This window comes from Nansenia antarctica, assembly GCF_963989245.1.
Source record: "Nansenia antarctica genome assembly, chromosome: 10".
Classification (NCBI taxonomy): Eukaryota; Metazoa; Chordata; class Actinopteri; order Argentiniformes; family Microstomatidae; genus Nansenia; species Nansenia antarctica.
The window spans coordinates 33775133-33797042 of NC_137680.1; the positions used below are offsets into that span (position 1 = coordinate 33775133).

The 21910-nt window shown below is 48.5% G+C and overlaps 1 protein-coding gene across 1 annotated transcript in view; it reads right to left on the reverse strand.

Moving 5' to 3' along the window:
* Positions 1-496: 496 nt before the first annotated feature.
* kif13a (kinesin family member 13A) overlaps positions 497-21910 on the reverse strand; it is a gene marked incomplete at both ends in the record, with an annotated part of 98502 nt that continues 77088 nt past the window's right edge. The window contains 19 exons of the mRNA XM_080541228.1: positions 497-630; positions 989-1268; positions 1401-2093; positions 2474-2635; positions 4093-4244; positions 7973-8063; positions 8173-8223; positions 8372-8449; positions 8695-8847; positions 9514-9606; positions 10336-10512; positions 10656-10780; positions 11271-11326; positions 11914-12040; positions 12644-12743; positions 13714-13749; positions 15489-15635; positions 17522-17654; positions 17748-17899. Coding sequence (XP_080397354.1) covers positions 497-630; positions 989-1268; positions 1401-2093; positions 2474-2635; positions 4093-4244; positions 7973-8063; positions 8173-8223; positions 8372-8449; positions 8695-8847; positions 9514-9606; positions 10336-10512; positions 10656-10780; positions 11271-11326; positions 11914-12040; positions 12644-12743; positions 13714-13749; positions 15489-15635; positions 17522-17654; positions 17748-17899 — 2940 coding nt within the window. The remainder of the gene's footprint in view (positions 631-988; positions 1269-1400; positions 2094-2473; positions 2636-4092; positions 4245-7972; positions 8064-8172; positions 8224-8371; positions 8450-8694; positions 8848-9513; positions 9607-10335; positions 10513-10655; positions 10781-11270; positions 11327-11913; positions 12041-12643; positions 12744-13713; positions 13750-15488; positions 15636-17521; positions 17655-17747; positions 17900-21910) is intronic.

Genomic DNA, 21910 nt, shown 5'->3' on the forward strand with positions numbered 1-21910 from the left:
CAAACAGTAGTACATTCTTAATCAAAAGATCAAAATACCCCAGATTATGCCCCACTTTGACCCTATGGAGGATATGATATTTAACAGAAATATGACATGATGAACAGATTCAATGATACAAATGTAAGAAATAAAAGTTGAAATCTGGAGTCTTCACTGAATATTGAACTTTTCTATCAAAAATAACATGATAGAAAAAACAGGGGGGATGTGTGCATATGACTCTCAGTGAATAATAACAGAGATAGACCTGCATAACATGCTCTGGTCTGGTCAACTAAAAGGAAAGGAAGACATTAATGAATACTAAGAGAACACATGTTCATGTTGAAAGAAGGATGGATTTATGAGAAGGAGAGGAGCAGAGTCTGGACTCAGCTGTTGCACCCTGGGGCAGCTGGCCCTACTCTAGGCACTGTTCTGGGTCTGGTGGGGACCCTGGCCTGGGTCCGGGGGAGCCGTGGGTGGAGGGTAGGTGGCCCTCCTGTCCTGGGCCCTACAGGTGGAGGGTCTGAGGATCTGTGTCCATGGAGGGTGGTCCTCTGGTGAGACGCGAGGGCTTCACAAACACTCCGTGACCAGGAGGACAGCGGAAGTAAACCCTGCCCTGGACTGTTCCATTGTGCTGGCCTATTGGGAGAGAGAGAGGGTGTTAACAGTGGACTGTTCCATTGTGCTGGCCTATTGGGAGAGAGAGAGGGTGTTAACAGTGGACTGTTCCATTGTGCTGGCCTATTGGGAGAGAGAGAGGGTGTTAACAGTGGACTGTTCCATTGTGCTGGCCTATTGGGAGAGAGAGAGGGTGTTAACAGTGGACTGTTCCATTGTGCTGGCCTATTGGGAGAGAGAGAGGGTGTTAACAGTGGACTGTTCCATTGTGCTGGCCTATCGGGAGAGATACAGTACGCTAGGAGGACAAACAGAAAGGGAAACGTTATTTTTTTTTAAATAGTGTGACCTACGACCTGTTTTCAATCATGGTACTTACCCACTGCCAGGTCCAGCTGCACCCCCACCCAGATTCCTTTGGCGAACTCCACCCCTCCCACGTAGAGCACCGTGCCGCTCCTCTTCCCCACCCACACCTGCTCCCCGGGGGCCATCCAGTCAGGCAGCTGGGCCACGGGGGAGCCCTCGTCCCCGCTGGAGGAGTCCCCGGACGGCTCGGCGCTGCTGGGGTTGGGGCTGGGACAGGGGCTGCCTGCGTGTGGCAGGTCTCCCTGGGCTGGTTCCTGGATCAGGGGATCCCCTCCTGCTCGCTGGGCTGGGGCTGGGGCTGGGGCTGAGGCTGGGGCTGGGGCTGGGGCCGGGGCCGGGGCCGGGGCTGGGGCTGGGGTTGCATGGTGATGGTTGTATCGAGGGGGTGGGGAAGAGTCTCCGGGAAGAGTTGTGTTAATGACTAGTGGTGAGTCTTTCTCCTCCTCCTCCTCCTCTTCCTCCTTCAACTGCTGGATGGAGTCTGAATCCTCCTGCCACCCTTCTTGGAAGTTTCCCAGCTCGCCCTCTCCGATGCCGTCGTCCACCCCTTTGAAGTCGGTGAACTCCTGGCTGACGCTGAGGCCACACCTGCGGGGCGGCGGGGGGGAGGAGGCCTGCTGCTCTGAGCGGTCAGGGAGACTCCCGGGAGAAGAGGAGGAGGGGGGGGCGGGGTGCTGGGTCTCACCCCCCGCCGAGGCGTGTTTGGTCTGGGCGCCGCCTCGGCCCGCAGGGCAGGAGAGGGGCTCGTGGGGTTCCCGCCCAGCTGCCGTCGCCGCCGAGCTGAGCTGGTCCGAGCTGTCGCTGGCACCGAAAGGCACGTCGGAGAGGGTGGCGTTGGAGGCGCTGTGGGAGAAGTAGCCGCTGGTGCAGCTGCTGGCCGTGGGGCTCCGCGACACGTCTCGGTCCATCCCTCCTCCTCCTCCTCCTCCTCCTCCCCGCCCGCTCTTCAGCTCGGAGCGTGCACACAGCACCCCCTCCTGGTTTTCCAGGGTGGCGTTGTAGACCTCGAAGTTGGCGAAGTCCTCTGGGATGTAGGACTTGAAGCCGTGGAAGTCCCGGGGCCCCAGGCCCAAACTCAGGGCGATCTCTATGTCCGTCTCCTCCTCCTCGGAGTCCTGAACCCAGCCGACCGTGACGGGACACAAGACAAACAGCCACCAGGTACAAACGTCAGCCACGTCCACTCTGCAGTGGAACCTTCATTAGTTATGGGTTAACCAGAAATGTATTGAACGAATGTGGCTTGTGATGGAGTGCTGAGATGATGTTTTGGAGATGGGGTGGGTGAACATGAACTGGTGATGTGGACTTGCATGCTGTATAATGTATAACTTGGCATTCACATCTCATGCTTAACTTACTTTAATGTCTGGCACTGTTGTGTGACCACCACTTGCCTGGCATCAAGCTTGAGCTGTCTAATCGTGTGGTACAGTGTGTGTGTGTGTGTGTGTGTGTGTGTATGTGTGTGCGTGTGTTTGTTAGTGACACTTACGGCGGTGTGTGGCAGTGTATGGCAGAGCGGTCTGCTGATGGAGGTGGGGGTGGAAGTAGAGGTGGAGAGGGTGCGGTGGCCCTCACTGCCGGCCCGGGGCCGGGGCCAGGGGCAGGGGGGGGGGGGCAGCGTGGTGGAGCTGTCCACGTATGAGCGCATGCTCTGCAGATGAGGGTCAGAACAAACAGCACACACCTCACACACACATGCATGCATGGGGGCAGGGAGTTTCCGAACACAGTCCCAGTGCATTCAAGGGTTTGTACAGTTAGTCGTCAATAGCGAGTAAGTAACACAGACATGCAAGTCGACACTGAACGTGAAAATACAAAACGTGTGTTAGATTGATATTGTTGGGGAAACAGCCACAACATTGACGAATTGAGGAACACATCAGGGGTCGAATGTCATCACAGGCAGATAGGGGTAGTGGTGGGTAGTGGTGGTCTAGTGGATAGTGAGTTGGACTTGTGATCGGAAGGTTGTGAGTTCAAATCCCGCCTGAAACCACACCACTACTAGTGTGCCCTTGAGTAAGGCACTTAGCCCTCAGTTACTCCATGGGGAATGTCCCTGTAATTCGTAATTGTAAGTCGCTTTGGATTAAAAGCGTCTGCTAAATGGTAAAAAATGATATTCTTTGGCAAGCGAAAGATTTTGTCTGTCATTTTTGTGCGAGTACTCATTTCGTCGGCATTACGAGTTTGGTTGGTTGGATATTGTGGCTATTCTGGGTTAAGTCATGCATTTGAAAGTCATGCCAGTCCAGTGTCTGAGCTGTGGATAGGATGGCATCATGAGGCATGGGGCTTCTCTGTTCAGTCATAAAGAAGTTCAGCCATTGCAATTAGCAATTCTTGTCAGACAGGTTTAGTAGAATGAGTAATTGTTGTAATTAGTTAAAGTAAATGTGTAGTTGAATAATGTCTCTCTGACTATAGCCTTTTCATGGTAGTCGAGGAAGGACACCTTACTGGACATGTTGGATAACATGAAGGTGACAACAGCGAGAGGGGGGGGGGGAGTAGGGGTGTGTGTGTGTGTGTGGGGGGGGGGATCAGCGGTGGGGGGGGGGGAGGGGATGGTGTGTGTGGGGGGGGGGGAGGGGATGGTGTGTGTGTGGGGGGGGGGAGGGGATGGTGTGTGTGTGTGTGGGGGGGGGGATCAGCGGTGGGGGGGGGGAGGGGATGGTGTGTGTGTGTGTGGGGGGGGGGATCAGCGGTGGGGGGGGGGAGGGGATGGTGTGTGTGTGGGGGGGGGGGGGGGAGGGGATGGTGTGTGTGTGTGGGGGGGGGTGGGGAGGGGTGTGTGTGTGTGTGTGGGGGGGGTCAGCGGTGGGGGGGGGGAGGGGATGGTGTGTGTGTGTGTGTGGGGGGGGGGGTCAGCGGTGGGGAGGGGGAGGGGATGGTGTGTGTGTGTGTGGGGGGGTCAGCGGTGTGTGTGGGTGGGGGGTCAGCGGTGGGGGGGGGGAGGGGGTGGAAGATAGAAGGAGATGAGGACACAAAACACAGAAAAGGAAATGTGTAAAGGGAGCGTAGAAAAGAGGGATGAGATATGAGGGGACTGAGATAGATTAAGGAGAGAGGGGGGAACCCTTCCAGACAGACAGACAGACGTACCTCCTGTCCCAGCAGCGGCCGGGCCTCCAGGGTTCTCTTGGCCTTGTTCTCCTCTTTGACAGGCAACAGGGACTTGAGAAACTTCGGTGGCTGGGGCGAGAGCACCTTGAAAGGGCTTGAGTTGAAGAACGTTGGACTCTCTGGTACCAGACCTACAGAGGGAAACAGACAGTCATAGTATCAACTCTTCTCATTCCATTGCAGCTATTCCCATGAAATTTAGACCAGACATTGGTATTAACTCAATAAAACTACACAGCTAAAGAAATTGTAACACTCCAATCCAGATGTGCAATAAAGGGGGATGAGACAGGGAAGAAGTAACTAACTGAAATGTATTTAATATTTGGTGGGGAAGCCTTTGTTTCCAATGACAGCTTCAAGTTGCTTCCTGTACAAAAAACCCTAATCTCTCAGAGTGATCAGGTGGGATTTTGGCCTATTCTTCAACAAAGACAGTCTTTAAATCTTGATGATTCCAGGGTACCCACTGGTGAATCAGTTCCTTCCACAAATCTTCTATTGGATTTAAGGTCATGTTCTGTTGTTGTAGGCTCGTCTATGGTCTGCCATGTTGCAGTCCCGAAGGCCAAAACCCACTGCCTCCCAGGGGCCAAGGTGAAGGACGTAACCGCTGTCATCAAGATGCTGGTGGAAGAAGACCCACAAGCCACCTCCGTCATCATCCACGTGGGGGCAAACGACATCGGACGCGAGAGGTCAGAGGTCCTGAAGGACGATTTCCAAGCCCTCATCACCACCGTAACAGACACCGGTAAGACCTGCATCATCTCGGCCCCCTTCCCGAGTCCCAGGTATGGCGACACCAAATACAGTAGAATTTGAGGCCTCCACCTCTGGTTACAGGGATACTGCTGCCGCATGCAAATCCCATTTATAGACAATTTCACCACGTTCTTTAACCGTAGGGATCTTTTTGCGAGAGACACGTTTCACCCAAACAGGTATGGTGCCCGCCTGCTGTCCATGTCTATGGACCTAGCTTTCCAGCCCTGGACCTGGCCGGTGCCCAGACGAGATTGATGTGGGATGAGTCCGATCCATTCCTCTAACACCAAACATGCCATCCAGACTATTGTCTCCCACCGGACTCCCACCACTCCAAAAAAGGTAATACATGGCGTAAATATGAGAAAACTAGTACCCATTTCATTAAGTATACCCTCGAGTCAGTCCCAGTGTCAAAATGACATCTCAATGGCAATTTTGAATATCAGGTCCCTATCGGCCAACAAAACAGGTGGCTCATTTGTGATAGAAAACTAGACTGTATGTTTCTAACTGAAACCTGGCTAGACACAAATGGAGCAGCGGTTCTTATCGAGGCTTCTCCCCCCAACTACAGTTTTTTCCAATCAACCAGAAATGGAAAAAGGGGGGAGGAACAGCTACCACAGTGTTAAATAATCTAAACTGCAGGAGCATATCCTTTGATATATTCTCCTCTTTTGAATATCATGCCACAGTTATGCCACCTATTCTAACGGTAACTGTATACAGGCCACCGAAACCATGCTCTACCTTCCTACCTGACTTCTCTGAGTTCTTGTCCATTATCCATCCCAACTATGATAAGATTATCATCGCCAGAGATTTTAATTTACATGTTGATAATGAGGCTGACTCGAGGGCTAAGGATTTCATTGACCTCTTGAACTCTATGGATTTTATCCAACATGTCAAAGAACCTACTCACAATCGTGGCCATACCCTTGATCTAGTGATTACAAAGGGTCTTGAGGTCTCAATATCAGGTATCAGTGACCTTGCCCTCTCTGACTATTTCTGTATTTTCCTTACCATTGTAATACGTAAAACTGGAAATAATGCTGAACGTGTTGTTAAAAAGTGTTATTTTACCCCTGCAGTGGCTGAGAACTTCAAAGTTTTAATGAAAATTGATCACACAACTCCCACTTCACATGATAATGACTTAGTAACTACTTTTAACAATAAAGTAAAAATGGCCCTAGACTCCCTGGCACCTACCAAACTAAAAAAGGTTGGAGCCAAGAGGAGAGCACCATGGAGAAACAGCCAAATTAATCAACTTAAGAGAACATGAGCCCATGAGAAAGCTGAGCCCAGATGGAGAAAGAGCAAATTACAGGTTGATCAGGACATTAATGTTCTAGTGAGAACACACCCTAAGTCTGGCAATTGACTAGGCCAGTCCAAGGTGCAGTATTTTTTGGAAAGTTTTCTTGCTGGAAGGTCCACCTGCGCCTCATCATCCTGGTGGATGGTAACAGATTCTTCTCAAGAACTTCCCGGTACATGGCTTCATTCATGTTTCCTTTCGATCATTTGGATTCCACCAGTACCAGAGAAGAGAAACAGCCTCATACCATAATGCTTCCACCTCCAAACTTCACTGTAGGTATTGTATTTTTAGTATCACATGCAGAGCCATTTTTCCTTCAACCGTGGCACATCGTATTGTTGCCAAAAAGTTTCATTTTTGTCTCATCAGACCAGACTACATTCTCCCATTCTCCTACAGGCTTCTCCAAAATGTCCTGTAGCAAACTTCAAACAAGCTTCAACATGCCTTTTCTTCTAGTTACCAGAGTCTTTCAGGAGTTACCGGAGTCTTCTAGTCTAGTCTTCCAGGAGTTACCGGAGTCTTCTACAGGGTTCCTACAAGTTTCAACAAGTGAAATGTAAGACCTTTTTAGACCTTTTTTTAAGACCTCTTTGAATGTAATTTTAGACCTGTTTGCAACACCATAGTTTTTTGTCATCCTCGAGGTGATGAAATTAGGGATTTCATTGCTTTGTTCGGCAATAATTTCTCCCGAGGGCAGCGAATTAGCATTTTTTTGGGTTCTAGCTTGATTAATTTCCGCGTAAATAGATGTGGTCGGACTGATTTCCTTGCTAATCTCATTTTTAAGACCGGGCGCCTCCTTCTTTAGACCTGATAACATACATTTGAGACCTTTTTAGGCCTTGTGAGTCGGGTTGCTGGATTTTAGACTTTAAGGCTTTTTAAGACCAGTGCGGGAACCCTGCTTCTAGTTTAGAGTCTTCTAGTATAGAGTCTTCCAGGGTGATCGTGAATGGAGACCGTGGCGGTGTAGTGCATTGCCTATTATTTTCTTTGTGACAACTATACCCGCTGCTTCCAGGTTGTTCTGGAGGTCTGCTCGAGTGGTCCTTGGCTCTTGGGCTACTCTTCTAACTTTCAGACTGTCTGGTCAGAAATCTTGCGAGGAGCTCCTGTGGATGGCTGGTTGATGGTCGAGTGATGTTCCTTCCACTTCTGGATAATGGCCCCAATGGTGCTTACATAGAACATTTAGGAGTTGAGAAATCTGTCGGTAACCAGTGCCATTACTATGCTGCTCAACAACCTTGTGAAGGTCTTGGGAGAGCTCTTTGCCTCTACCCGTCATGAAATGTTTCTTGCAGGAAAGCTTGGTGACAAATTATTTGTTTACTTGCATTCAGAGTTGTGAAACCCTTTTTCAAAGAGTGGACGTACTTACTCACCAACATGCACTAACCCAGCTGGTTCTAATTAGCACAGGTAAGAGAACTCATTAGTGGCATAAGCTGGTTTAGAGCTTTTTCTTGCTGTGTTCAATACTTTTTTCCTGTGTCATTCCACTTTATTGCACATAACCTTTTTTTATGGTTTGGAGTGTTACAATTTCTTTAGCTGTGTAGTTTTATTGAGTTAACACCAATGTCTGGTCTCAATGTCATGTGAATAGCTGCAATGGAAATATGGTCAATGAACAAAATGGCTGATATGTGATGTGTTACTAAATAACTAAATAAATAAATAAATAAATACTTATTTCCCCCACTGTATGCCCAATGCCTACGGAGGTGTTATGTCTCTGTTGCGTACCAGGGTTCTCCTTGTTCTTGACGGGTGTGCCACACAGAGAACCATCCATCAGACTGCAGTCAGAGATGTCCAGATGAGTCTCACAGTGGCCCTGGAGAATGAAACACAGCCAGGTTATAGCTGCATACTTGTTAGTGGATAGTTGATAAGTTAGAAATACAGTTTGTTTTTAGAAGAGAAGAAAGATTCCCACACTGTACCTTACAGTCATCATCCTCACATACTGTCAGGTCTGTTTTACTGCAGGAAGTCTGGAAAACATAAAGGAGGTGTGGTGACTCTCAGTGTCACCTATGGACTCAGGCCTGTCACCCACAGACAGCACTCAGCTCTGAATGAATCAGGGAAACGTCACATCTCTGAGTGTTCTCCATGGCACTAGCGTGGTCCATCTCTTACATGTTGCACGTTGGGCGTGCTGATGCTCCTCCTGATGTGTCTGCCTTTGACAGAGAGGGCCTCCTTTACTGTCACTGCCTGCACAGCAACAAACACAAACCCAGTATAGGTCAGGTGTGTAAGAGTGACCTGTGTCAGGTGTCTAAGACTGTTACATGAGTGTATGAGTGTGTGTGTGTGTGTGTGTGTGTGTGTGTGTATGTGTATATGCGAGTGTGTGTGTGTGTGTGTGTGTGTGTGTGTGTGTGTGTGTGTGTGTGTGTGTGTGTGTGCGTGTGCGTGTGTGTGTGTGCGCGCGTGTGTGTGTGTGTGTGATGCTGCACCTGTCGCAGCCTCTCCAGGCTGAGGATGTTCTCCACCTCTAGCACCCCCCTGGTGTACTTCTCTATGTAGCTCTCTCCGTCCTGGGCCTCCTCCGCCTCCCCGCGAGCCGCCATCAGCGCCAGGGTCTCCCTCTCCTCAGGCTCCTCTGAGGCCTGGCGGCCAGGAGAGAACACACATAAGAATAATAACTATAAGAATTAATTGTATTTATAAAGCGCTTTTCCGAGGCTCAAAGACGCTGACAATATGGGCAAAACTGAAAACACAGAAACAACAAGCAAAAGATAACATGAGCACATAGAACACAGAGTTAACGAACAGGGAAACTATTAACACAGCAATGTCCAGTGGGGGGGGGGGGGGGGGGTGGCAGGGTTAGGGGAGATGGTTAGGGGTAGGGGAGGTTGTATGCGTGGGAGAACAAGTAGGTTTTGAGGTGGGATTTAAAAGTGGAGAGTGAGGGTGAGTCTCTGAGTGGTTGAGGGAGTTCCAGAGGTGGGGTGCAGCTCGTGAAAAGGCATGGTCTCCGAAGCCTTTGAGTTTCGAGGGTGGGACGGTGAGGGGAACAGTGGATGAGGATGGGAGGGTACGGGAAGGGCGGTGGGGGAGAAGGAGGTCAGTCAGGTAAGGGGGGGCCAGGCTCTGTATGTCTCTGGGTGCCTCCATCTGATCACCTTCATAGGTATACATACAGAGTTGGCGAGATATGCTGACTGAGTGTAGAGATAAAAACACTTTGTGTTGTCAGACAGAGTAACATAAAAACATGTAATTGTCAGTGACATTCATTGACACCGACGAGTGACAGAAGCCCGTACCTTTGGTACGTTGGACACAATCTCGTAGGTGACTCCACAGCAGTCCAGCGTGTTCTTCAGAGACATCCGTCTCTTCAGGCTCTGGGTGAAGCTCTGCACGAGACAGGAGCAAACACTTTTACTTCATCAGTACCTACCACTTGCCTGGGACACAAACACACACCGACACATATTGTTCATCCAATTTGTTCTATTTTTATGTAACTAGATATATAAGTGTTTTATATTATGCCAAATGTAAAATTGTATGATGTATGATATATTTTAATGTTTGATATTTGTAATTTAAAGTATGTTTTATATGTTAAAAGGTATTTGTAATGTATGTTTTAAATGTGGACCCCAACTAGATATATAACTGTTTTATATTATGCCAAATGTTAATGTTATTATGCCAAATTGTATGATGTTTAATTAAATGTTATTTGTAATGTATGTTTTAAATGTGGACCCCACTAAAAGTAGCTCATGCCTATGGGTATAGCTAATGGGGATCCTTCCAATAAATAAACAAATAAACCTACCATCTGCGTGGGGGACACACAAACGTTTAAAATCATCCTGAACGACGACACTGGAAGCGCGGTGAGAGAGCGCGGTAGCGACCTGTTTGTTGTAGATGTGAGAGAGCGCAGTAGAGACCTGTTTGTTGTAGATGTGAGAGAGAGCGGTAGAGACCTGTTTGTTGTAGAGGTGAGAGAGAGCGGTAGAGACCTGTTTGTTGTAGATGTGAGAGAGAGCGGTAGAGACCTGTTTGTTGTAGAGGTGAGAGAGAGCGGTAGAGACCTGTTTGTTGTAGATGTGAGAGAGAGCGGTAGAGACCTGTTTGTTGTAGATGTTGACGGCCACCCTCTTGCGGACGACCAGCTCCATGGAGGCCGGGTGGCTGAGCTGCACCGTGGCCTTGATAATCAGGTAGATGCGCTCGCTGGGCGACGTGACGCGGTTCAGGTGAACCGAGTCGTGGATGGACGAGTCCCAGGAGCACACCGCTGACACCTGGTGGCGGAGGCGAGAAGTGTTTTTTTACGGCGGCTAGTTTGACACACTCTGTGTGACTGACTCAGTGTCCTTATGAATAATAGTTGTGTGGAGTGTGGAGTGGTAGATTCCTCCTCCCGGCCAGGAGGGGGCAGTGGTACCTCGTCGTCGCTGTGTCTGATGATGGGCAGGTAGAAGAACTGGCTCCCGTGCTCCTTGGGCAGGATGGAGTTGACCCCGGCGGCGTGCGGGCCCGTCAGCAACTCGTTCACTGTCAAGTTATCAGCTGGAGAGGAAAAAACCCTCAAATGTTACATCTACAATCAACCGATAAGCATTAACACTAGAACAACCGTGCCTTTTTACCTACTAAAAGAGCCTCTTTACAATGCTCAAGCTGCTATTTACACACAATGACCACTAGTTGGCCGCATGTAAATTAGCCTGCTTCCTACACAGAAAAACAGCAAAATAGCTTCATACTAGCTTATCCTGATGTGATTTAGAAAATGTAAGGATACTGGGTGGTAGAACACATGTATCTAGGAAAAGTCATGAAAGGAGGGTCCTGAAATTTGATTGAGTGCAAAGGTTTCTTTTTACTCACTCGCTGATTAAGTGTTAAAAAAAACAAACACATAAGAAATCACATGAGAATGTCGATAATGTAGGATTTGGAATTCTTCAGAATTCACCACTTGACTCGTGGTGTAGATTATAGAGGAAAGGTTTCCATCGTGTCGATATACAATACAGTCACTAAGGTCACCTCTCACCGTTCAAGTCCAGGAAGAGCACAGGGATGTGAGCCTCCATTCCAGCAGAGGGCGCCCTGCGGCAGCCAAGACACACAGGAACACACAGTCAGCTGTCGGCTATCATAAAACAATCTGACAAGGAGGTGGTGTGGTGTGGTGTGCTGCTGTCTGGGAGGGGATGATAAGTGTGCTGCTGTCTGGGACTGGATGATATGGGACTATTGTGAATAACAGAGAGAGATACATGTTTGAGTAGTGTGTGTGTATGTTTGAGTAGTGTGTGTGTATGTTTGAGTAGTGTGTGTGTATGTTTGAGTAGTGTGTGTGTATGTTTGAGTACTGTGTGTGTATGTTTGAGTAGTGTGTGGGTATGTTTGAGTAGTGTGTGTGTGTGTTTGAATACTGTGTGTGTATGTTTGAGTACTGGCTGTGTGTGTATGTTTGAATACTGTGTGTGTGTGTGTATGTTTGAGTAGTGTGTGTGTGTGTTTGAATACTGTGTGTGTATGTTTGAGTACTGGCTGTGTGTGTATGTTTGAATACTGTGTGTGTGTGTATGTTTGAGTAGTGTGTGTGTGTGTTTGAATACTGTGTGTGTATGTTTGAGTACTGGGTGCGTGTGTATGTTGGAATACTGTGTGTGTGTGTGTGTGTAGCTCACCAGTGTGCAGGGGCCCCCGGTATGCCACTGCCAGGGGCCGGCACCAGCACAGCGTTCCTCTCCTCCGTCAGGCCCACCCACTGCTCCACCAGACGCGCCTCGCGCTCCATGTCCTCCTCCGACTTCTCTGCAGACCAGAGAGAGAGAAGAAGAGAGTGAGTGAGAAAGACGAAGAAGAAGAAGAAAAGGAGGAGGAGGAAGGCAGGATGCAGATAGAGTCGGGGAGGGATGAGCACATGAGATACCACCATTCACCTGACTGACAGGTTGGTAAAGCTATCACAACCACTACCACACAGACAGGTTAGCTACCACAACCACTACCACACAGACAGGTTAGCTACCACAACCACTACCACACAGACAGACAGCTTAGCTACCACAACCACTACCACACAGACAGGTTAGCTATCACAACCACTACCAGACAGACAGGTTAGCTATCACAAACAACAACACAGACAGGTTAGCTATCACAACCACTACCAGACAGACAGACAGGTTAACTATCACAACCACTACCACACAGACAGGTTAGCTATCACAACCACTACCACACAGACAGGTTAGCTATCACAACCACTACCACACAGACAGGTTAACTATCACAACCACTACCAGACAGACAGACAGACAGACAGGTTAGCTACCACAACCTCTACCAGACAGACAGACAGGTTAGCTACCACAACCACTACCAGACAGACAGACAGGTCATACAGGAACTCACCCTGCTTGTTGATGATCTTCTTGATCTGGTCGTCCAGGTACTCCCTGCGTTTGATGAGGGCCTCGGACCAGCGCTCCCGCACGCAGTTCAGGTCCTCCTCCTGGAGGGCCCAGAGAGCAGCGTCAGGACCGCCGGGCCACAGCAGAACTTTACCGCAGGGTGAACGGTACTTCCCTGTTCTGTGGCCAGGTGTCTGACAGGGGGGGGGGGGGGGGGGGACCAGACCGGGGGGACCAGACCTTAGAGAGCTGGGGTTACTGGTGTTGACGCGGCTGATGGAACAGCCCACTCAAAGCTAATCCTCGTAAAAAAAAGTTCATCGACTTTTTTTTGTCTTCCCGTTAACTAAAACGCCTTGAGGTTATGGTAAAGATTATACAATTTCCTCACCAACCCCCCCAACCACACACACACACACACACACACACACACACACACACTTGAATTGCATGCTATTCCCCACACACACACTCACAGCCACTCAGAATCCTACCTGAGCGCATGGGAGGGTCGGCCTCAGAAGGGACCACAAAGAGAGATCTGCTTTGTTTCAGAGCTCTCCCACAGACCTCAGAGTCAATTAAAGCCAACCTTAGTGTGTCACTGCAAACTGGGAGACTCCCTCATGCATCAATGAGTCATGCAGTCAGTCATGCATGGGCCACGTGACTTGAGTGAGGCATAATTGCAAAACAATCTTCAGTGCAGGGGAAGCAGCCAGCAGGGAGTTAGGTAGGGGGTGAACCTGAGGTAGGGGGTGGACCCCGAAACACGACTAGGTAAGGGGGGGGGGGGGGGGGTTTAGGTCCAAATCTTGTGATGACGCTAACAAGTCTGTTTCTGTTTCAGCTTGGGGACGGACCTCCTTCAGATTTGGGCCTTTTGTTATCCAATGTCCCACTTGTGTGAGGTCCACTGCCTTTTCCCCCCCCTACCCCCCCCCCCCCCCCCTGCTCTCAGTGGCGCCCCCTGTCTGCAAGCGCATGACCAGCTGGTTTCCCATCATGCCTCATGATTGCCAGCAGCAGCAGCAGGAGCAGCAGTGAGCAGCAGCAGACTGAGGGAGGTACCTGGTAACTATCCATATCCACATCCTCCACCTGACTCTGCCAGGAGAGAACACACTCAGTCAGACAGATGCCTCCCTCCACTACGGCTTTGGGTAAGGCTGTGTTCAAACCTGGACACAATGCTCTGTGTAGACCGATACTTCAGCTTTCAATATTACATTATTGATATAATAATGTTATTGATACATTTATATTTTTAACCATTTAGCGGACGCTTTTATCCAAAGCGACTTACGAATTAGAGATTCCAGGCACAGTCTCCCTGGAGTAACTTAGGGCTAAGTGCCTTACTCAAGAGCACAGCACACTAGTGGTGGTGTTCCCAGGTGGGAGACCTTTCCCAGACGTTGGTACTGTGGTCCGACGTGGGTGACTCAGTACCTAAGCTCTAAAACCTCTTCAGAACTGAACTGAAGATCACAACTGACATCTACATCCAGTACAGTTATCTAAACTAAGCTAGATGACTTGTATAGCACAGTTCACTGGTCATAGCCCAGGAAACCCAGGATATATTGTCCTAGATGTCTCAGGTCCGTCAACAGAGCAGCGTACTGTGTCTGCAGAGAGGGACGGGCACCAGCGCAGTGTGCAGGAGGCAGTAACCCCAGACCAGACATTCCTTCCTCTTCATTACATGTACTGTCAAGCCAGTGCATGATCTAGTATGATCTAGTATGATCTAGTATGATCTAGTATGATCTAGTCATGATCTAGTCATGATCTAGTATGATCTAGTATGATCTAGTCATGATCTAGTCATGATCTAGTATGATCTAGTATGATCTAGTCATGATCTAGTCATAATCTAGTCATGATCTAGTCATGATCTAGTATGATCTAGTATGATCTAGTCATAATCTAGTCATGATCTAGTCATGATCTAGTCATAATCTAGTCATGATCTAGTCATGATCTAGTCATGATCTAGTCATGATCTAGTCATGATCTAGTCATGATCTAGTCATGATCTAGTCATGATCTAGTCATGATCTAGTATGATCTAGTATGATCTAGTATGATCTAGTCATAATCTAGTCATGATCTAGTCATGATCTAGTCATGATCTAGTCATGATCTAGTCATGATCTAGTCATAATCTAGTCATGATCTAGTCATGATCTAGTCATGATCTAGTCATGATCTAGTCATAATCTAGTCATGATCTAGTCATGATCTAGTCATGATCTAGTCATGATCTAGTCATGATCTAGTCATGATCTAGTCATAATCTAGTCATGATCTAGTCATGATCTAGTCATGATCTAGTATGATCTAGTATGATCTAGTATGATCTAGTCATAATCTAGTCATGATCTAGTCATGATCTAGTCATGATCTAGTCATGATCTAGTCATAATCTAGTCATGATCTAGTCATGATCTAGTCATGATCTAGTCATGATCTAGTCATGATCTAGTCATGATCTAGTCATGATCTAGTCATAATCTAGTCATGATCTAGTCATGATCTAGTCATAATCTAGTCATGATCTAGTCATGGCAGTGGCCCAGAATAGAATCACCACCAACATGCCGATTCTCCTCTACACACAGCACATAAACACACACATGTCCACAAGATTTAGCAAAAGTGGAACCAATGTTTTATTACAGTTGAAATCAAATCTCCACAGTAGACAATGACATATAATAACTGCAGTAACTCATAATGCAACTCTTGACTGTAAATGCAGCTGGTAGAGTGTGTGAGTGTGTGAGTGTGTGTATGTGTGTGTGTGTGTGTGTGTGTGTGTGTGAGTGGTTCCCACTGACCTGGTAGCTGTCCAGGGGTCTCTGTAGCTTGGTGGAGCGGGCGGACACGCAGCCGATAGAGACGGACAGCACGGCCTCCACCAGCAGAGGGAGCGTGCCTGAGTGCTGCACAGGCTTCACACACACCTCCAGCCTCCGAGAGTGACCCTGAGGAGGTAGACACGCAGATCAATAACGTTACCACGCAGATCAAACATCCTGGCCAAAAACCACCTCATACTAACCCTAATCCTAACCCTAGGATTAGGGTTAGCCCTTAATGTCTGTCCCTGTAATCTCTCACTTTAAGTCTCTGGGTAGATGGTTGTAAGGTGGTTAAGACTCTGGGTAAATGGTTGTAAGGTGGTTAGGTCTCTGGGTAAATGGTGGTAAGGTGCTTAATTTAAGTCACTGGGTAGATGGTTGTAAGGTGGTTAAGTCTCTGGGTAGATGGTTGTAAGGTGGTTAAGTCTCTGGGTAGATGGTTGTCAGGTGGTTAAGTCTCTGGGTAGATGGTTGTGACGTGGTTAACACTACAGGCGCGACGTTTTTTTACCTACTAAAGCGCGACGAGGTGTGGATTCACACGACCACTATTCACAATGGGGGAGTGTGTACTGACCCACAAAAATCGCTGGATGGCGATGTCACGCAAGAAGCGTGAACACGCAACAGAAACACACCGCGGGGGAAACCCGATCTCTTTGTTCATTGATCGGAGAGCCATCAACCCTCCCCCCACTGCCCGCAGCGCAGAGCGCATGTCTTATCGCTGGAACGAGACTGACTGATACACACCACACCTCTGCCATCATACATCGGTCCCACATGTATTTATTTACCATCATATTTTTCTATATAAAACGGTATGATATGGTAGCCTACATTGCAGTCGTCCCGCAGTTCTAGTAGATCGCCGACATCATGTTATTTGATGTACACATTTCACGGCAAGAGAATTCCGATTTGTGGCAAACACCCAACATGTGTGTAATGAAAAGTGTGACAATGTTGAAAGACATGATGTCATAATCAAAATATAAAACCTGGTTGGATAAAATAAGATTCTGTTGTGATTGTGTTGACATTGTTGTGATGTCAAAAGAGATCTTGGTTATGTAATGTGTAAAGTGGAGAGGAGATTGATCGGAACTGCGGGAGTTTTCATTACTAACGAATGATGGTTGATTATTATTATACAAAAATAATAGTAATAAATATTGCAATATTGTGTTATCATAGTTATGAGCTTCACAGTGATAAAGTCTGTTTATTTGTCGTGAACTTCACGCCGGCCGTGCCCGTAACATCAGCAGACAATCGACTGCTGTAAGCTTGTAAGCTTTGAAACCTGCTTGGCAGCTTTGAAACCCGCTTGGCTCGCTCATGAATTGGCAGCTATTGTTTGCTGATGGGAAACGATCAGATTCAGATTCAGATTCAGATTCAGATAACGTTTATTGCCACTATGCATTACACATATAGGAATTTGCTTCGTCACCACAGCAAGTGCGTTTATACTTTTTTTCACATGTCAAAAACAGGACAACATGATGGTGGTAAGGTGGTTAAGTCTCTGGGTAGATGGTTGTGACGTGGTTAAGTCTCTGGGTAGATGGTTGTAAGGTGGTTAAGTCTCTGGGTAGATGGTTGTAAGGTGGTTAAGTCTCTGGGTAGATGGTGGTAAGGTGGTTAAGTCTCTGGGTAAATGGTTGTAAGGTGGTTAAGTCTCTGGGTAAATGGTTGTGAGGTGGTTAAGTCTCTGGGTAGATGGTGGTAAGGTGGTTAAGTCTCTGGGTAGATGGTTGTAAGGTGGTTAAGTCTCTGGGTAAATGGTTGTGAGGTGGTTAAGTCTCTGGGTAGATGGTGGTAAGGTGGTTAAGTCTCTGGGTAAATGGTGGTAAGGTGGTTAAGTCTCTGGGTAGATGGTGGTAAGGTGGTTAAGTCTCTGTGTAGATGGTTGTAAGGTGGTTAAGTCTCTGGGTACCTGGTTGTGAGGTGGTTAAGTCTCTGGGTAGATGGTGGTAAGGTGGTTAGTTAGAGCAGCTCAGTACCTGGCGTAGCTGGAACACCCCCCCCGTGCTGACGTCCCTCCCAGGCTGCAGCTCCACGGCAGAGTACTCCCCCTGCTCGTTCAGCTCCTGGATTGAGGCCCACAGCTCGATGCTACGAGACACCTCGCTCCACCTGGGACAGGCAGAGGGGGGGGGGGGGTTAGGCAGGGTTTACTAGATGCGAGTGTGTTGGTCGGTGTAACGTGTGTGTGTGTGTGTGTGTTACCTGTCTCTGAGTGTCCGCGTCTTGGCCGCCAGCGCGTCGGACTCCCAGAGGGAGCGTCCGTTCCCAGCGCAGCGGTGACCCCACACCTCGATGGCCAGCGCCCCGTCTGAGATGAACTCCAGGAACTCCTCTGTGACGTGGACCACGTAGTCCTGCACACAGGGGGAGGCATGGGGGAGACGGGGGAGACGTTAGCAGGGTTCTCCCCCAGACACGTAAGAGTGGCACTACTGTGAAAGTTTCCGCTCCAGTAGGTAAACATCACAAGGCAAATTAAACTATCGTCACCTTCTTAAAATAATGGTTTAAGTCATATTTTAAAGTTTATTTATATATAAATAAAATGTTATTTCAATATATATATTATTCATATAATTATTAATGTATATTATTTCAAAATAAACTGAACCAAATCTAGAATATATGATATTTAGGCAAAAACATAATTTTCCACAAAAGTGACGCAAGCCATCATTTTAAGAAGGTGACGATATTTAGTAATGATAAGAGATCCAATATCACCGACAACATCATTGTTAAGCGAAAGTGAAAGCGTTATGACGTTCCTCATTGAATTCAGAGTTCTCTTTCATAGTGCTCGTTTCGTGTCTCACTACGGGAACGTCCCCTGCGTGACCTCACCAGAAGCTGAATTACACTGCGCCAGCCCATTGGCTGGCCCAGATGACGCTTGTGTCAGGAGGGACGGGGACCCTCCGCCTATATAAGGCTTAGACACGGCGTCTCTCGTCATTCAAAAACCTCTTCTCACTTCTCACTGGAACTGACGACAACTGTGCGGGTGGCTAAAGCTAAACTGTCCATAGATACGAGCGACCAACTTGTGTCGATAAATACTCTAACAATAGCAATAGTAAGTAGCAATACTCCTTCTTACGATACGAGTAGCAATACTCCTTTGTTCAGAACGACATGAGTAGCAATACTCCTTATTCCGAACGACACAAGTAGTAGACACTATACTCCTTGTTCTACCAGTAGTGAAAAGCCGCTCACGCCTGGCGGAGGCACCCATTCCTCCGTCCCGTCTCTCCTGGACTGTGACATGCAAGACGTCTCTCCTGGACTGTGACATGCAAGACGTCTCTCCTGGACTGTGACATGCAAGACGTCTCTCCTGGACTGTGACATGCAAGACGTCTCTCCTGGACTGTGACATGCAAGACGTCTCTCCTGGACTGTGACATGCAAGACGTCTCTCCTGGACTGTGACATGCAAGACGTCTCTCCTGGACTGTGACATGCAAGACGTCTCTCCTGGACTGTGACATGCAAGACGTCTCTCCTGGACTGTGACATGCAAGACGTCTCTCCTGGACTGTGACATGCAAGACGTGCAAAAGTCGCTTTGATGGCAAAAGACTGCAGGCGGAGACTAAGACGGGGAAACAAATGATGCCGTTCTTCCCGGAGCGACTGGACGAGATAGCAGTTACATGAGATAGCAGTTACATGACTGGACGAGATAGCAGTTACATGACTGGACGAGATAGCAGTTACATGACTGGACGAGATAGCAGTTACATGACTGGACGAGATAGCAGTTACATGGAAAAAACGGCCAATCAGCGAGAAACACCCTGTGATTGGGGGTTCTCAACTGGATTGTGAGGGGATGGACTCCCTCGGCCTCCGCCACATCCCACCGGTTGAGCCAGTGGTGGTGCGCCACCTAAACCCGAAGACCCCCATATCTTTGTCTGCCCCGTACCTACCCTCCAAGTCAGACCGCTTTCAGGCTAGCCTTACCGATAAGTGCTACAAAGCAGCGGCACTGACAGCGAGGGCTCTCAATGCCTCCGCACTCCTATCAGCCTACCAGGCTGAGCTGTGGGAGGATATGACTGTCAAACCAGACAATACCCTATGGGAAGAAATCTGTGTTATAATAACAGATCACATCCACAGTCTCCACAAGATGGCCATTCAAGCCACAGGCAGGTCCATGGGCCTCATGGTTCTACAGGCTCGGTCTCACCAACCTGTCGGCCAAGGAGAGGGAGGAAATCCTTGACACTCCTATGGGTCTCTTCGGTGCAGCAGTCACCACAATGCAGAAGAGATGTGAGGAGAAAAGAGAGAGGATGTGCCTTCCGAGAAAAGCGCAGCCCGCAGCGCCCATGACCCAGCCACGGCAGTCATATGCTCAGGCTGTCTCTCGCCCGGCCCCTGCTTTCAAGCTCCCCAGGGCGGCTAGACAGCAGGCAGCGTCTCAGGCACCCAGAGGTACCAAAAACCTGTGGGCCAGGAAACAGGCTCCCCGGGCCAGACCTCAGGCATCCCCGCCCCCTCCCCCGGCCGCCACGTCGGTAAGGAAGAAGAAGCGGGCGACCTGACAGCCTCTCCTCGGGAGGAGAGCGAGTCCAGTCGGCCCCCTCGCTGACCGCTCTGTACCCTCCCAGCTCCGTTCCAGAGCAAGTTCAGCGGGACACGTTCCATACATAGGGCTTTCACACCGGCAAAGAACCGTGCCGGTTCGCGTTCGCGTTTGGGAACCTCCGAACGTGGAGGTTTCCGAACGCGAACGCAAACCGGCACAGTTCTTTGCCGGTGTGAAAGCCCTAACAGAGTGCAGGACCTCGGTCGGCGTCCGTGTTCACACGCCTTCCGAGGGAAAGCTGAGAGACTGTTCATAATGCAAAGTTGTTTGTCACTCAAGCACGTTAATGCACAATGTATTAAACATTTCCCGACAAGCGCATCCAGGCAGAGTGCCAAGGGCGCTGTCAACACTGTTGAAAAATATACAGATAAAAGATATGTTGAAAAACAAATCACTCACAGACACCCACAGCTGTGATGCAGGAAGCGGCCCGGCCCGTTGCACGCGAGGGCACGCTAAGCGGCTGTTAAGCGGCCTGGTCACAAGGGAGTGCCAACAACTCACATGTGATGAAGTGGCCGGTCAGCCAGCTTTCCACGCGTCAGCGGGAATGGGCAGACTGCACACAGTCAGACTGGGTGTTGAGGATACTAATAAAGGGGCTACAGGCTCCAATTCGGAGTTGCTCCACCTCCTTTCAGAGAAATACTGTATTCTCAGGGCGAGCGCGCCAATATTCTCCTGGGGAAAATCTCCATTCTAAGGGAGAATGGAGCTATAAGAATTGTACCTCTCGAGGAGACCCACTGAGGTTTCTACTCAAGGTACTTTCTGGTCCCAAAGAAAGGGGGGGGGCATGAGAGCCTCCGTGCTCTGAATCAGCATCTCAGAAAAGACAAATTCAGGATGTTGACACACTCGTCCCTGCTAAGTTTCGTACGAGCAGGGGATTGGTTCACATCAATCGACCTGAAGGATGCTTATTTCCACATTCCGATATATCCTCCACACAGGAAATATCTGAGATTCGCTTTCCAAGGGATAGCGTACGAATACAGTTATGTCCGGAAATATTTGGACAGTGACACAATTTCCATAATTTTGGCTCTGTACGCCACCACAATGGATTTGAAATGAAACAATCAAGATGTAATTGAAGTGCAGACTTTCAGCTTTAATTCAAGGGGTTGAACAAAAATATTGTATGAAATGTTTAGGAATTGCAACCATTTTTATACACAGTCCCCTATTTTCAGGAGCTCAAAAGTAATTGGACAAATTAACATTTTTAATACTTTGTCGAGAATCCTTTGCAGGCAATGACTGCCTGAAGTCTGGAACACATGGACATCACCAAATGCTGGGTTTCCTCCTTTGTGATGCTTTGTCAGGCCTTTACTGCAGCAGTCTTCAGTTGTTGTTTGTTCGTGGGTCTTTCTGCCTTATGTTTTGTCTTCAGCAAGTGAAATGCATGCTTGATTGGGTTGAGATCAGGTGATTGACTCTGGCCATTGCAGAATATTCCACTTTTTTGCCTTAAACTCCTTGGTTGCTTACGCAGTATGTTTTGGGTCATTGTCCATCTGTATTGTGAAGCGCCATCCAATCAACTTGTCTGAATCTGAGCAGATAGAATATACACTTCAGAATTCATCCGTCTGCTTCTGTCTTCTGTTACATCATCAATAAACACTAGTGACCCAGTGCCATTGGAAGCCATGCATGTCCATGTTATCACACTGCCTCCACGTTTTTGGTATGCGTCGGATCATGAGCCGTACTTTTTTCTTCCCATCATTCTGGTACAGGTTGTTCTTAG